Genomic DNA, 16,903 nt, shown 5'->3' with positions numbered 1-16,903 from the left:
TATAGTCAAGGCTATGGTTTTCCCAGTTGCAATGTTTGGCTGTGAAAATTGGACCATAAGAAAGGCTGAGCGCCAAAAAATTGAGGCCTTTGAACTATGGTACTGGAGAAGACTCCTGCGAGTCCCTTGGGCTGCAAGGCGATCAAACGGGTCAGTCCTAGAGGAGATCAACCCTGACTGCTCTTTAGAAGGCCAGATCCTGAAGATGAAACTCAAATACTTTGGCCACCTAATTGGAAGGAAGGACTCACTAGAGAAGAGCCTAATGCTGGGAAAGATTGAGGGCAAAAGAAGAGGACGGCAGAGAACTAGGTGGCTGGATGGAGTCACTGAAACAGTAGGCGTGAGCTTAAATGGACTCCAGAGGATGGTAGAGGACAGGAAGGCCTGGAAGAACGTTTTTCCATGGGGTCGTGATGGGTTGGACACAACTAACAACAAAAAAAAAAATAGAAAAGATCTTTATGGAGATACGGAATGTTTTTTTTTATCCTATGACATTCCAGAGATGATGATAATCCACTCCATGTTATGTCTTACGGGCCTTCACAAGCAAGGGTTCACACCAAGTTAAGAAATTGTGGATTGGCAGTGCTGTAGACAACAATCCATCTGACACAGCCCATCTCATTCAAGTAGTATCGGTATGGTTAACCAGTCTTTTTCTTACAGCTTCCCTGTTGCTAGTTGCCTTTCTCTTAGACTCCTGACAATTTTCTTGTAAATGATACACTGGAGTGTCTTAATGATGGAGCCAATTATTGGGTGCAGCGGAATAACAAACTGCTGGGAGCCTCAGTGAAATTAATTTCAATTATCAGAATAAACAGAAGAACTGCTCAATACACAGTGGTTACTGAAAGGGCACCAAAATTGTGTGCATGTGATTAACATTCAGAAATATTCAAGGACACATAAAGAAACAAACACAGGTTACTTTCGAATTAGTTTTTTTTTTTAATGTTTATAAACAGCACTAAACAGAATAAGTTATTTGAAGATGCTGCAGCGTCTCCATCTAAGTCCTACTGGCTTTATTTCCAGAAATGATTTTGTAGAAATTAATAGACTATTAAAAGATGGTTTCCACTGTACAAAGCATAATTAAAATAACTGATGACTGGTTAGTTTGAATTTCCAGTCCATCTTGGACATTTCCAGTCCTACTTGCCAAACTTTCGGATAACTACTTGGTGGAATCTTTCTTGGCTTCATGTACCAGACAAAATCTCAAGATCTGATCTTGCCACAGGCTGACCTCCCAATAACCTCCACTGGTGAACTATTCCTAAAGTAAAGTTCCAGATAGAATTACCTAGATCAGTGGTTCTCAACCTGTGGGTCGGGACCCCTTTGGGGGTCGAATGACCCTTTCACAGGGGTCGCCTAAGACCATCGGAAAACACATATTTTCAATGGTCTTAGGAATAATTTTATGGTTGGGGGTCACCACAACATGAGGAACTGTATTAAAGGGTTGCGGCATTAGGAAGGTTGAGACCCACTGACCTAGATAATATTTTATTGTGATTTGTATCATTTCCAAGGAAAGTAGCAATTGGTGGTCTTTTTTGTGTCATGTTCATTAACTGGAATTTATTTGGTCCTTTGCTTGCTTGAGTATGGCCCTCTTTGCATGCCAGGTTGCTTTCCACATATATTTGCCTGGTTTTTAATGAGACTAAAGTAGAATCTTGGGGGGCAGGTTTTCCTATGGTAAAAACAGGCCAAATTGCAGTTGCAGCATTAGAATTGAAACCCTCCACCTTTGTACATACATGTGACATCAACACACATGCCAAATGGGGAAGTTTCCATTGCAATGCTATCATATCCAGTTTGGACCTTCCCTACAGATCTTGCTGGATCAAAGAAAGCTATAAAACAGGCATGTCCAACCTGTGACCCATGGGCCACCTGCAATCCTGGACAGCTAGTAATGCAGCCCTGCACGATTGTGATATTTTAACATTATTGTGTGATTTTTAAATGATATTTAACTATATTAACTATATAATATTAACTAGTTTATGGCCCAAAACAATTCCTCTTCGCTCAAGGTAGCCCAGGCAATGGACTACCTTGCCCATTGGGTTTCAATTTAGTTTGCTACCAGTTTGCTTGTGTATGTGTGCGCACATGACGCTTCTGCACAGGCGCCTCCTGTCACTGCCGCTACCAGTTCATTCAATCCGGGGCAAACTGGTAGCAACCCACCACTGATACTCATGCTGCAAAAGGAAAAATTTGTTCCTTTCATGAACACATAATGTCTATACAACTGGGTTTTGTGTGTTTGGAATAAGAATGATGGCAGTCAAATCTTTTTTAAAAAATGGTATGGAGTGTTTTCAGAGCTTGATCTATCTCATAGGACTACAGTAGTTCCACAAATATACTTACACATGTATACACAAATATATGATCGTGTTAAGTTTCAAAGAACATTATCATGTTTAGAAGCGACCACAGAGATGACAGACACACTGTTCTTCTAAAGTATAAGTGGAATCTTATAATGCTGACAAAGATCAGCTTTTATAAACGGAGGAAAAATCATCCATACATTAGAACATAAGTTATTTTGCACCCAACCCCCCTGCTGCTGAATGTAAGGAAGGTTATGATTAAATGGATGTCTATAGATGAGGTGCTTGTGAGAAAAGTCGATCAATTTGAAAGACGGCGGTATGCCAGCACTAAATCTAAATTCATTTTAAAATGCAACTCAGCAATTACATAAATGAAGTCTACTTCCTATGATCCAATTTCCTTGTTTCTCCATAATTCCTGTTGCTCTTTTGAATATCTCAAAAATGGAAAATCCACTTTTCTAAATCTGAGAGGATGAGATAACAGAGCACAAAATGACAGCTAAATGTTCTTTATGATGTGATATGAAATTTGTGGAAGGTGAACAAATCAGGAGCTCTGCCAAACTTATGTCTATAACATCCATGCTGCATCAGAGAAACACAAGGTCCACCATAATGCTCTGTCCAGAGACCTAGAGAAGGCTCTGCTATTAGCTAGAGAAGATAAGATTGTCAGTTGCAGTTACCTGGAATGCAGCATGTCTCAGAAGTGAGACTTAACATATGAGAACTGTTTGGTTGTGGGATAACGTATTCCCTGTAGCCTAACTAAACAAAGAAGAATTGCTGGACTTTGATATCTCAACTGCAGTTTGCTTCTGTTTTGAGCCCCTGTTTTGCAATCTGCTTAAGGATATTTTATGAACCGAGCAGCAAACCAAAATCAAAGTATTGTTTGAAGATGAAATGCAAACACCATGAAAAAAAAATTTGTATCAGTGTAAATTGTCAGTGGTGGTATTCAGATTATCTGTGCCTATTCCCCATTGGTAAAATAGGCATATGTATTCCATCGAAGAGAATTAATCATTTTAAAATAGAATTGAATATATTTTACAAATTAAGGCAAATTTTGTTTAAGAATAATTTTTAAAAAATACCTCCTGAGAAATAAATAAATAAAAGCTATTCAATCAGCACAATTTTTTTTTAAAAAAATCAGTCCATCTATTATTGAATGTGGAAGAAGAAAGAATGGGTTTCACTTCTTGACAGCCAATATAGAAAGCAATCATACTCGCATTAGTCTATGCTATGGACCAAACTCATGCATTTTTATTAGGAACAAGCAAAATGAAAGGAAAATGGCTTGCAAGCGTCCAGTAATTTACACAGTTCCAACCGCTTCCATAATGGCAATTCTTTCCTACCTCCAATATTTAATTGACTCAACATTACTAGGAATCCAGATTGCCTTGCAGGAGGCTTTTCCTGCATCCACCTTTCCTCTGACAGTTTAAGTAAGTGACTCCCCTAATGTCCTTTTCCCTGGGCCCTTCTGCCATGTTAGGGGATGCCACAATATCATCTTGCCTATCTGTTATGTCTCTAGGCAAATAGGCTTGTTCAAGTGATGGCTAGTGCCCCTTCAGGGAGACAAAGGATGGCTGATCATAGGCAGTGTCAAAGTTCTCTGCCATTTTCTTTCCCTTTTCTTCTTCTGCAAGGACTCTAAGAAATACTCAAGTAATACTCAAGTGAGGCAGTGCATTTGACAAGCCTTGGAGATAGATCTTTGAGATAGATTAAGAGTATCTGTTTTAGGCAGGAACTTAAACCACCATCAATATGGAGAAAATGCTCATCTCGGACATGTATTTGGGTTGGAATAGCAACTTCCTTAGTTGTCTCTTGCTAAGGCCCATGGTTTTAGACAAAATGAAACAAAATGGGAGATCTGACTCATGAACTGCTCTGATACGTGACAATAAATAGCTCTCCTGGTTAAAGAGTGCAGTTCTAATGCGATTTCATCATATATTCTCAAGAATATTAGCTAATTTTTAGGCCACAGGAACAAGGAAGTGTTTTTCCTGCTTTCGTATGCTGAGATTCCTCATCTTGGGTTATTTTCCTTCTGTGGCCTGGCAGATGGAGGCCTTCTCCCACATAAGTGAAGTAATCAAGTCCCAAAAGACAATTTCAGTCCTGCTGAAAACAAAAGTAGAGCTTTCACTGACCTGGAGAACAAGTCTACAGATTTAAGAAACTCCATGTAGATCCTTATTGTTGTCAATCTGTCATTTTGTAGTGGAGGGAGGTTGAAATGTAAGAAAGGAATCACCCAGTTGGAAGGTAAATCCAGAGAGTCTAATATATTGAGAAGTTGTGGAACCTCATTAAAAGTTAACAAAACAGAACAATTACAAATGCTGCATATGTCAGTTAGTCTCATTCTTCTGCAGTTATCAGTCTAATACAGAACAACTCCTTCCGTGGCTCTGGGGTCATGGAATTGAGCCCATGTTTGTTAGCTGCATGTTTTCCCTACATCTATGTTATGTTTTTTGTTGTCGTTTGTTTCTTATTTATTGTATTGTTTTTAATCTTTGTTAGCTGCCTTGAGTCCTATTTAGCAAGAAGGGCAGCCATATAAATTAATCTAAAAAATAAATTAAGCAAATGCTTCTTTATCTTTAGGCATCCAGATTTCACAATAATTCCTTCTATTTATTTATAAATAAAAGTAAGGTTCTACATTTGGGCAAGAAAAACAAAATACACAGATACAGTATATGTAGTACCTTGCTCAATAGTAGTAACCGTGAGAGGGATCTTGGAGTGGACAGCCATTTAAATATGAGCCAACAGTGTGCAGCAGCTTCCAAAAAAGCCAACACAGTTCTAGGTTGCATAAACAGAGGGATAGAATCAAGATCACGTGAAGTGTTAATACCACTTTATAAGGCCACACTTGGAATACTGCATCCAGTTTTTGTCACCACGATGTAAAAAATATGTTGAGACTCTAGAAAGAGTGCAGAGAAGAGCAACAAAGATGATTAGGGGATTGGAGGTTAAAACATACAGTATAAAGAGCGGTTGCTGGAACTGGGTATGTCTAGTTTGATGAAAAGAAGGACTAGGGGTGACATGATAGCAGTCTTCCAATACCTCAGGGGCTGCCACAAAGAAGAGGGAGTCAAGCTATTCTCCAAATTACCTGAGGGTAGGACAAGAAGCAATGGCTGGAAACTAATCAAGGAGAGAAGCAACTTAGAACTAAGGAAAAATTTCCTGACAGTCAGAACAATTAATCAGTAGAACAACTTGCCTCCAGAAGTTGTAAGTGCTCCAACACTGGAAGTTTTTAAGAAGAGATTGGATAACCATTTGTCTGAAATGGTGTAGGTTCCCTGCCCAAACAGGGGGTTGGACTAGAAGACCTCCAAGGTCCCTTCCAACTCTGTTATTGTTATATCACACCCTTATTATTTTTACAAATAACTCAAGGTGAGGAACATATCCAACAGACCTTCTTCCTCCCATTTTCCCCATAACAATAACTCTTTGAGGTGGGTCGGGCTGAGAGAGAGTGACTGGCTCACGGTCATCCAGTTGGCTTTAATGGCCAAGGCAGGACTTAAACCCTGGCTCTCTTGTTTTCTAGCCTGATGCCTTAACCAGTAAACCAAACTGGCTCTCCCTACCTACCTAAGCCAATTTTCTCATATTCAGTTCATCCAAATATGTCCACTTCTGCAGATGCTCAAGAAGATTTTGGTGGACAAAAATCCAGAAAGTGACCTTTTAGAATTCAGTTGTGTGGAATACTGAGGTTTGGATAAGGGACAAAGGTTGTAGGAGGAATAGAATGGAGTGTCAAATGCCAAAACAAAAATAAGAAATGTCATCAGATTGTCCAGATAGGGCATGTCACTCCGAGATGCTATTTGCAGTTACAAACACCAATCAGCTCTCCATAAATGGAAAGATGGAATAAATTTCCAACCAAAGAGGAGTGCTTAAAGCATCACTGTACTTGAATGACATGCAACAGCTTCTCCTGAACACAGGTGATCAGTGTCTTAACTTTAAACATCTGAAGAAGTAATGTTCATAAGTAAAGCCATTTTAAATATTATGTATTTATAAGGTGCATAAATTCATCCAACTCATCAGTATGGATAGAAGGGCAGCATACAGCATAAAAACAATACATCAAATTTTAAAATTCTATGTAAGACATACACACACACACTATTATATATATATATAGTGTATTGTATTGTAGGGGTCATTTTTATATAGTGTATTGTATATATATATATATATTGTAGAGGTCATTTTCAGCATCAAGACTGTGCCATTCCCAGAAGTTCTGCATATACGCATGTATTGTTCAGCTTTTGTAAAAACAAGAGAATTCTTTTCAAACCAAATTGATGCCATAAATATTGGGATATATTGGCTATTCAAATTTTCTGGGATATGGTGAACTTGGTTTGGGTCAGAAAAGATTATTCCATGCCATTGTTTTCCAGTTGTTTGGGGGCATTAATAAAAATGTAATATCGAAAAGGATAGAGATCTTAGTTGATTTCTCTCTAATACATTGAACTTTTTATAAGGGCAACCATTTTATGTTAAAATGTCTATGCTGTTCGCTCTGAGACTATTGATATTTGGCTGATGGCCCGAAGGTGGCCTGTGTCCCAGCTCAGAAATCACTCATTTTTGCAACAGATTCGTGAGTTTAGTTTAGTTAGTTGGTTGGTCTTTTTGGAGATTTCCGATTCCAACCTTTCATGCATGTTTTTCCCCCCGTGGGAGGTAAGGCGCGATATTGGATTTGAGACAAAACTGCTGCTAATTAATCTCTGTTCCTTCGCTCACTTAGAGGGGAGGGGGAGGAGGTCAAGCGGAGGTTAAAACCTTGGAAGAAGGTCTGAAAATACCTACTCCCCATATATCCCCATATATCCCTCTGCCCGAGACCTACCACTTCCCGAGCGCTCTCATTCTTCCCCTTCATTTTCAACGATCGCTTCTCCCCGGTGGGGCGCGCAGATAGATGGGGCGGGAGTGGGGCGGGGGGGGGGGGGAGAGAAATCCCAGCGGCTTTTCTGGTTGCTTTGCATTGATTTTGCTTGCCTTGCCGTTGGGTTAGCCGGCTTCCCTTCTCCTGCGGGGGCTCGTGTCCCTTTAAGAGCCCTGGTGGATTGGAGCACATAACCACATTGTCTGAGCGGCCCTGGCCGGGGAGGAGTCCCCTCCCGCAGCTGCAAACTCTGGACAGAGGCAGACCGAGAGGGGGAGGAGGAAGAGGAGGAGGAAGAGGAAGCAGACGCCGAGGGTGGTGTGGCTCACTCCTGCCTATCCAAGTTGCCCGCGAGCTGCGCCTAAAAGTTTGTAGTGTACCTTTCTGTAGCAGCCGTGATTCCACCACCCTCCCGAAGAAGGGGGCTCTTTCGGCCGCCTCTCCCTCGCCCTCTCTCTCTCTGTTCTCCCCCCACACCCCGATTTCCCCCCGCCTTTCAGCCCGAGGTTTGCCCCGTTTTCTGGGGTTCGCGTTGCAGACGACCAACGCTATGCCCCGGAAGAGTATCGTGGAGGTGAAGGTGCTGGACGTGCAGAAGAGGCGAATCCCCAACAAGCATTATGTGAGTCTGGGGAACGCCGGGTGGGCAGGGTGGAGATGGCCAGGATCGGGCCCGTTCCTGCTTTTCAAATGCAAAAGCGACCCCTCTGAATCGGAGCTCTTAGACAAGGATTCTCTCCCTATGGGCAATGGCTGGAGCGGGGGGAGGGAGGCTAAACTGGCAAAAGAGGCTTGCCAGATGGCTCTCCTGACTGAGGATGATGGAATTGCAGTCCAGCGCATCTGGAAGGGCACCAGCTTGGAGAAAGGGCCCGCTGAAGGATCTCTCTCCCCACCCTTTTGCAACTTCTGTGTGGTCCCTTCCTTTCTCGGCTAGATTTCTACTCCGTGAATGTTGTAATTGGAGCATTTCGCCTGTGCCTGTGCTGCAACTTCCTAACGTGCCAAGCAGGAAGTTCTTACTCCTGCCTGGTGGGGGGTTTTTTTTCCCCCCTTTTCCCATTTCTTTTTTCAATATTGATTTTACAAAGGCAGGACTCTATTGACTATCTAGCATTCTAGATGACTCTGTTGAGAGTCACCTGAGAGTCACCACTTCCCTTGGCAGGGGTTGGGGTTTTTTTGGTCTCAAAATGTGCTTGAAATGTTAAAATGCTGGAGAGGATCTGGAGAGCGGCTGCTGTCCTGGCAGAGAATCCGCTACGTTGGATCTCTCCCTTTTGAAAAGAAAGTAGTGGCTTTTTCTGCCAGATTTGTCTTCCCACTCCATAGAGAAAGCTGTATGCCTGCCCTGTGATAGGTCAGCTGGGCTGGGTGTAAGAGAGGTCTCCTTCAGACAAGATGCTGAAGATGATGAGACATGCCTGTTCCCATAGACTCCTAGGGCAGCCTATGAAATACAAATAAAGAAAAAGCAGTTTAAACAGATTTTTGGATAATCTGAGTTAGTGCCCAGTAAGCTTTGCAGACATTGTAGAGCAAGAGAACTTTACTGCATAGGTCTGTAGTACTGAATTCTCTCTGAGGACTTGAATCCTTGGGGGCTGATTGGATGCTGCAGCAGCTTATCATCTCGAGAAAAGCAGAATGCATCTGCAGAATAAGCAAATACCTCTCATTTCAGGGTTTACTCTCATCTTGAGTATCTGGTTTATTTCCTGATGAATCCCACAGTTAACCAGCCCTGCCATCACTTCATTTAGTGCAATAAACATTCCTCGTGCATTACAGATTGGGGTGGGAATGCATTGTTTAAACCCCAAAGAGTTGGCTAGCAACTGAACTGTTAAAGAATCCGAGACAATGTTTAATCAATTTGTAGCAAAAGTGGAAAGCCATAGGAGTGAAAACAAAAACAAAAAAGGTCTGGAGGCTGAAGCTGATTGCTCTTGATCATAATGTAGAAAGAAGTTGAGTAGGAGATGGCTAGGATGCAGAGGAGAACAAGGAGTGAATGGTGGTGTAGAATGAGACAGTTTTGTTAGAATACAGGTTTCTCATGTGTTGCAGTCTGTAATTTGTGCTTACTGAATTTAAAGCAAATGACTGCAATGTATACATCTCTGGGGGGGGGGGTGTTATATTCAAACTTTCTTTTCTTTTTGCCAAAAAATAAATACATTGCTTAACAGACATGAGAGTGCTTTCTTTTTTGGGTGATAAATTGATAATGGGAATCCAATTCTGTTCAGATTATTCTGCCTTTTTATAGAGCTGTCTGCTTATCAACAGTGGGCAGACATGCTTATGAGATTTACTTTCTTTTTGGGGGAAAAAAAAACTGGAATCAATCTATTGGGAAAATAGTAGAGCAATAGAAGCTCCTACCCACTTGGAATTAAGAATAAGGAAAGGATATCTCAGGGCATACAGTCAATTCAGAAATGTGTTTTCAGATCAAAACTCAAAATGGTTCTGTTCCCACACAGAGGTTATTATCCAGTTATCTTTGCTTTTAGCAATCTAATTCACGATCCTTCTGTGGGTATGTGGGTAAGCGGAAGTTGTTGATAATACCGTTACTTAACAATAGGAAGCTATAAATAGTTTCAAATCTATTGCAAATTGTCCTGATATACATATATTCATAATGCTTCAGAATTTTGTAAATAAAAGTGTGGGGGGGAATCTTCTCAGGGATCTTTGAATGGAACTTTTTAAAGAAGGATCCTGATTCCATCTTTTCTCTGAGGAGCTCAAGATGATATATACTTGATCTCTAGGTCATGTTGTCATCAGAAAAACCCACACACACAAAAAAAAGACTCTGGTGATTAATCCCACACTCAGCCAGAGAAGGTAGAGTGGAGAGTCCATTCTGGGAATATCTTTCCTAATCTGAGATTATAACCAGTACATACCACAACATAGCTGGCAGTCTTCCAAAATCCAATACTGGTGTGAGACAGTACAGCCCAGTGTGAGGGAGAGGGAGAGTCAGAAAGAAGGCAGAAAAATAGAGTGATTGACATCTTGTGCATTTTTGTTTATTTCCAAGCAGAACTTTCTTACATGCAGCAGAACTGTATTTCCAATTAGGTTTGTGTAAAATGATGGACCAAGTGCAGTTATATCTGCTTAGCTTTGGATACAGATAAAATTGTTTTTCATCTGTAGGCAGCCTGCTATCATGTTAAACTGTGAGAGAGAGAGTTATGGAAAGTCTCAATCTTGCCTGTTATTATACATAATAACAGATACACTTCTGCTTTAAAATGCGCCTGAAACTTCTTTGGAAAATTCCTTATAGAGAAATGCTGATTAGACATGCACTAGTTTTGTGGAGTGTTATAGTGTGCAAGAAAATAGGTGGTATGAGGAAAGGATCCAGGATGCTCAATGCTAATATTATTACTGCAAAGCACAGCAAAAGAGTTCTTTTTAAAAACAAGTTATTTGGGGAATGATAAGGAATTGTGTCTTCTGATGCTCACAGTGTAATCATTGTGATAGTATAACTGTTCATTTCAAATATTTGTAAGGTTTCATTAGCATAACTTGTGTGACTTAAATGAGGCCATTCTAATTCCTATCTAAACCTGAGCAGCTCTGTAGCATTACTACCACTTGTGTGTAATCTCAGACTGTGACTTCGCCTTGTAGGAAGAATCTCTTCTCCTTTTGGAAGGGACAGATTTAATTAGTTCCTGGTTTGTTCAGATCATACTCTGCTGTTACATATGAATGGGTAAACTATGGGTAAACTTGCAAGCTTATAGTACATGCAAAAGTCATGGTTTGCCACTTGGAATGTAATAAATACAGTATTGCTTGCTACACACTGTTGCTACTGTAGTTGTGTACTTTATTTAACCATAATTAATTTTGTTCCTGTAGCACCCAACTGTGGTTCAATGCCAGTTTTGAACCAACTTTTAGCATTAAGCTCCTTGCCTTTGTGGAACATTTATATCTGTCCTCAGGTTATGGATATTTTCTTACTGTCCTCAACTGAGAACAGTTCATTTAGTGTCCATTCAAAGTTACAATGGTGCTGAAGAAAGTGACATACAATCATTTTTCACACTTATGCACACTTATGACCATTGTGGCATCCCCATGGTCATGTGATCAAAATTCAAACACTTGGCAACTGACTCATATTTTTGACATTTGTAGTGCCTCAGAGACATATGATCACCTTTTGCGACTTTCTGACAAGCAAAGACAATAGGGAAGCAGGATTCACTTAACAACCATGTGATTCGCTATCAACTGTGGCAAGAAAGGTTGTAAAATACGGCAAAACACGCTTAACAAATGTCTCACTTAGCAATGGAAATTTTGGGCTCAATTCCGGTCATAAGGACTAAGTAGTCGAGGACTACTTATAGTCTCTAATTCACAAATGTTAAGTGGGCACACGGTGCTCCAATTGTTTGTCTAGCATTTTATAAAACAGGTACATGACAGGAATGGTCACATCTGGGGAAGAAATGGCAAACTGAAGCTAGCTCCATGATAAACAGAACCAATGACTGCAGTGAAATGAAGCCCCAGTGAGTCGACCAGCTCTTCATAATTGCTCTCTAGACAAGGAGATGCCTGAGATTACCCACAAATACTCCAGACAATTGCTCCTCAGGAGGAGACTTCAAAACAGCAGACTGCAAGGCAAGTCTGCAGTTTTAGAGCTTTGGGAAATGAAGGAATAATCATCTTGCTCAAACCACAGTTGGGACCTTTAAAAAGATACTGGGTTTGTTTCCTTTTCTAACCACTTTCAGAAAATGTTTTTAAGTGCTTTTCAGCTATTAGGAATCTTTGGATCAGCAAGTTTTATAGCACTGGATGAGTTTTTTCCAATCCTTAGCGAAATGAGTTTTAAATACAAGTTTAAGGACTTAAGTTTTTTTCTGGACTAATTTTTTTTAATTAACGATAAAGAATCCTTCCTGATAAAGAATACTTTTGCTTTGAATTCTAATAATAAAAATATTCTAATATCATTTGCTTTATCATTCTAATGATAAAGAATACTTTTGCTTTGAATTCTAAAAATAAAATAAAATAAAATAAAACGCGTGCACGAAGAGAACCGGTGGTAACACCAGTTGGAACCCACCACTGATTCAGGAAAATGTAAACGTGCAGCATCATAGCAACATTTGGAATCTACCTGCTATAGCAACTGTGGAAAACCAGTTGCAGGGAATTAATGATTAGATCAGCCTTCTAATCAGCTGCCATCCAGATGGAGAGAATTAGGTGCGGATTGAGACAATAGTGTAAACAGGGTTAGATGGAAATTACCCTTCATTGTTACTAAATCATTATTTGCTAGTTTGAAAATGGGGAAATATTTAATGTCTTCTTGTATGTATTGATTATTTATTGAAAATGTTACTTTCTTATCTTTTTAAAAATACATTCCTTAGAGTTACTTTCAACTATATGGCCTGATCTGGAAAACGCTGCAGGGATGGGGGAGGGAGGGAGGAGAGAGAGAGAGAGAGAGAGAGAGAGAGAGAGAGAGAGAGAGAGAGATTTATGAATCTTCATTGTTTGTTACAGGGTACTCTTTACTTATCTTATTCCTCATATTATTTATGGTGGAAATATATTGACTTAACCCCTTGGAATAACCTGAAAATAGTCAGTGATGTCATAATTTAGTTACAAATACATGCTTCAACTAAAGACTCATAATTATTACATTTCGTCTTGGCAACTCAGAATCTTTGAACTCCAGAAATGGAACGTGCCACCACAAATATGTTTGCTTTTTTGGATCAGCTACATGACTCTTTAACCCCTGAAAGGATAACAAGCTTTAAGTTTTTTATAAAGTAGCTTTTAATAAGTTTCATAGGAATATTTGACATATATTTTCTGTGTAATTTTGTATAGTAGATATTTGTTATTTCTGCCACTTGTTCTATATTATTCACTCATATTTGTTCAACTCAGCCTCCAAAGCGAAAATGTAAGAAAAAGTTTACTCTGGATTCTTCAGTTAATGGGTGGATTCTTACATAACACTGTAGATATAGGACAGTTTGACTCACAAGGTTGTTCTGAAAGTGCAGGAGGAAAAGGAGAAGCTGTTACGGGTTCCCTGAAAGAAAGGATGTACATGGTTTTTAAAAATGACATTGTTGTTTCTGAAATTCTGTGAATGAAATGAGTGCTGCCATGAATCAAGATGCTATTTCCATATGAGTAAGACAGATCTGCAATGATAGTTAATTATAGGACTTCCAAACCATTTCTTCCACAATAAGTAGGAAAAATGAGAGTGAGTCATCTTACCATAACAACCAATAGGCAGTATATGCTGTGTTGGAACCAATAATAAATATTCTACTCTGTCCTTTCTAACCATAAAATTGTCGTTAATTTTCTTCCTAAAATCAGCTGCTTAGTATGCTATGAGGGATCCTTGGTGCTTCTGAGCTTGGTTGTTTTCTTGCAGATGTTTCATTATCCAAACTAGGTAATATCAATGCATTTGCAAGAAAACAACCAAGCTGAGGGAGCACCAAGAACCCTTCATTTCAACCTGAGCTATAAATATTCTCCTTTATTAGTATGCGATGAGCTTGAGAAACTTCCTGCTCATTAAGTACTATGGGTTGTGAGCAGAATACCTGAAGAGTGTATATAACTTTATTTATTTATTTATTTATTTATTTATTTATTTATTTATTTATTTATTCGATTTATATGCCGCCCTTCTCCGGAGACTCAGGCAGTTTACAATGCATTATTGGGGTTGTTCAAACCTTATAATCTTTGGAAAGACACAGATCTAGATGATATATGGAGAGAGCACTATAATACAGAAGATAAACACAATCTGCCATCCTGTTGTATGGTCTTCCAGATATATGGGTTTTTATTTGAGACTTTATTTGAGTCTGGGAAAGAGCTTAAGATCCAGTAGTATTTTACAGTAGGAGAGACACTAGCTAAGGAACTTGTAGGAAATAATTATTGTTGTAATTGGAGTCAAAGGGAAGAAAAATGACTACGAAGCAATAATGGTCTATGACAGTGATGGCTAAAATTTTTGCCATCACGTGCCAGGAACAGAGGGGAGGCGGGGTTGTGTGCATGCGTGCCCACACCCATAATTCTATGCACCCCACCCCCACATATGCACACGTGACCCCCCAGCTCCTGGCATGCGATGGCACGGTGGGCCCCATAGGCCCGTTTTCGCCCTCCCCAGGCTCCTAGAAAGGCGCTGGAGCCTGGGGAGGGCGAAAACGGCCTTCCCCACCCCCTGGAGACCCTTCAGAGGCTGGAAAGGGCCAGTTTGCCTACTTCTGATCCGGAAGTTGGCAAATGGGCCATTTCCAGCCTCCGAGGGGTCTCGGGGGGATGGGGAAGGCCGTTTTCGCCCTCCCCAAGCTCCTAGAAAAGCTCTGCAGCCTGGGGAGAGAGAAAAACAGGCCTTCCCCACCACCACCCTGAGGCCCTCGGAGGCAGGAAACAGCCTGTTTCCCTACTTCCATTGGTTTCAGAAGGCCTGAAAATCAGCTGGCCGGCGCGAGCTCACGTGCCCGCTGATACAGCTACAAGTGCCACCTGTGGCATGCATGCCATAGGTTCGCCATCACGGGTCTATGATCATCTTGGATTGCTGAAAGTTCTTGGGTGATTCAAGATTGCTATAGAAGGGTTGACAAAGGACTAAGAGCAGAGAAAGACACTGCATGGGATCCTTCTATTTGGTGCAGATGCCTAGAGGGAGAACAGGAACTGAAGACCCTAAAAAGAAAATCAAAATGTTGCTAATTGCAAGAGGTTGCCAGCCAATTTTAACAAAAACCCTTAATTAACTCTGGGAAATTTATCATTTTGGGTAGGCATACCGTTAAATTAACTGAAGGAACATTATTGCCCAGAAGACAGATGTTTAATCTAAGAATGTAGATTTGGCATGAAACAATTCATCTTCTTATTTTGAAGGCAGAAGCCTAAAGAGGGAGAGGAGCTGAAACTTTGTAACTTTAGCTGAATTCTGCTTTTTGGTTATCTGAAATCATCACTCTTTCTGAGAAGCTATATTTTTCGATCCTGGATAAGTTACCACTAAAAGTTAAAAATAGCTTGATTAATAAGCAGCTTCTTATGTGCAGTATTTTGATGTTTGATCCTAAAGAACACACCACAAGGATTTTAGTTACAAGGTAATGAGAAATTGTCCAAGTAAAGGGCAATGAGTGCCTAGTTTATAGTATCTTTAAAGCACATAAAAATACCTTCTTTTAAGATTATGGTGCTGGGCTTCTTTATCTCTAGCCTGGCTATAACAGAAGAGTCCAGGATATCTAAGGCATCTGTGCCTTTTCATGTTGCTTCTATTTTCTGATTTGAGAGGAAAACAGGCTTCAAATGCATCTAAAGACTCCTGATTTGGAATTAATCGTATTTATAATAGGTGGAAAATGTTTGAACTTTTATCTTGCATGTCTCGGAATGATCTTTTAAATCCAGTTGTCCGATTGCTCAGATTCTCATGTTAAATTTCCCCAAATCTTCAATGTTCTATGCATTTTCCCCAGACTTTCTGCACCTAGGCCACAATACCTTGACGTTAGAACAGTTGCTTTATTCATAGAAAACAGAAGCCATGTATCAGTGGTGAAATCCTACCAGTTTGCACTCGTTCGGGCAAACCGGTAGTAAAAAAACCCTACTGGTTCCTCCAAACCAATACTTTCAACGATCAGCTGTGCCGCGCAATTTAAAATCGCTAGAAAGCAGGAAATCCTGCTTTTTAATGAATCTGAATCGCGTGGCACAGCTGTTCCCCCCCTCGCTGTTATACTTACCTTCCGAAGCCTCCTTTTTCTGTGTGTTTGGCACATGCGTTTTGCGTGCACTGCGCATCTGCATGCACAGTGCGTGCTTGGCACACAGCGCGCTTGGCACGCATCGCGCATGCACAGCTGGCAAACTGGTAGCAAACCGGTTCAGTTTTCACCACTGCCCAGATGTTAATCTAGCAGCAGTCTCTGATTTAACACTAATTGTATTAATGTAGATTTTTCTTCTTTTTAAGCATAGTACATTTATTTGGCACAAACTTGTGTGAGCTACACCTTCTTTCATCTTGCATAGTAAGCTTGTTGGTGTAGCCAATCGTATGTTTGAAAATCCACAGATGTATAAACTAATGTTTTATCAAGTTGGTATTTGGATTTTAGGGGTTAAAGCATCAGATAGGGAGACATCATATTGGAGGAAGCTAGTTTACCAAATTTCCTTGTTGGTTCTGCCATAAAACAAACACAGGTAACACATTATGGTTAAATATTAATGGAATAGATCAGATAGATTTTTGTTTAGGATAGATTATTCCATCTGACCCACAAGAGCTAGAGACAGCATGATATACATGTGTTGCTGCACACCTACTCACAGCCCACTTTGTGTCATTAGTTGTCCCTGCAAAACTCTTATACACATCTTCACAGAGAACTGGAAACGGCTTTTAGAACAATCATCTGGACTTGTCAAAGGATGTAGCCTTTCC

At 40.3% G+C, this 16,903-nt stretch overlaps 1 protein-coding gene and 1 long non-coding RNA gene across 2 annotated transcripts in view; one reads left to right on the top strand and one right to left on the bottom strand.

The window, feature by feature from the left end:
• Window positions 1-3,641: 3,641 nt before the first annotated feature.
• Window positions 3,642-7,610, bottom strand: LOC139309759 (uncharacterized). Its single transcript, XR_011599875.1, has 3 exons — window positions 7,318-7,610; window positions 5,120-5,343; window positions 3,642-4,526 (listed from the first exon to the last, which is right to left on the bottom strand). It is a non-coding gene; the product is annotated as an uncharacterized lncRNA (long non-coding RNA).
• A 296-nt stretch (window positions 7,611-7,906) lies between these two features.
• The window catches only part of SH3PXD2B (SH3 and PX domains 2B), a 121,205-nt gene continuing 112,208 nt past the window's right edge, over window positions 7,907-16,903 (top strand). The window contains exon 1 of the mRNA XM_070933967.1: window positions 7,907-7,978. Within this exon, the coding sequence (XP_070790068.1) occupies window positions 7,907-7,978 (72 nt within the window). The remainder of the gene's footprint in view (window positions 7,979-16,903) is intronic.

The sequence above is a fragment of the Pituophis catenifer genome, unplaced genomic scaffold (assembly GCF_029215685.1).
Source record: "Pituophis catenifer annectens isolate HBS135680 unplaced genomic scaffold, rPitCat1.0.hap2 SCAF_2, whole genome shotgun sequence".
In the NCBI taxonomy this organism is placed as follows: Eukaryota; Metazoa; Chordata; class Lepidosauria; order Squamata; family Colubridae; genus Pituophis; species Pituophis catenifer.
This window is presented reverse-complemented; position numbering and strand designations above follow the sequence as displayed.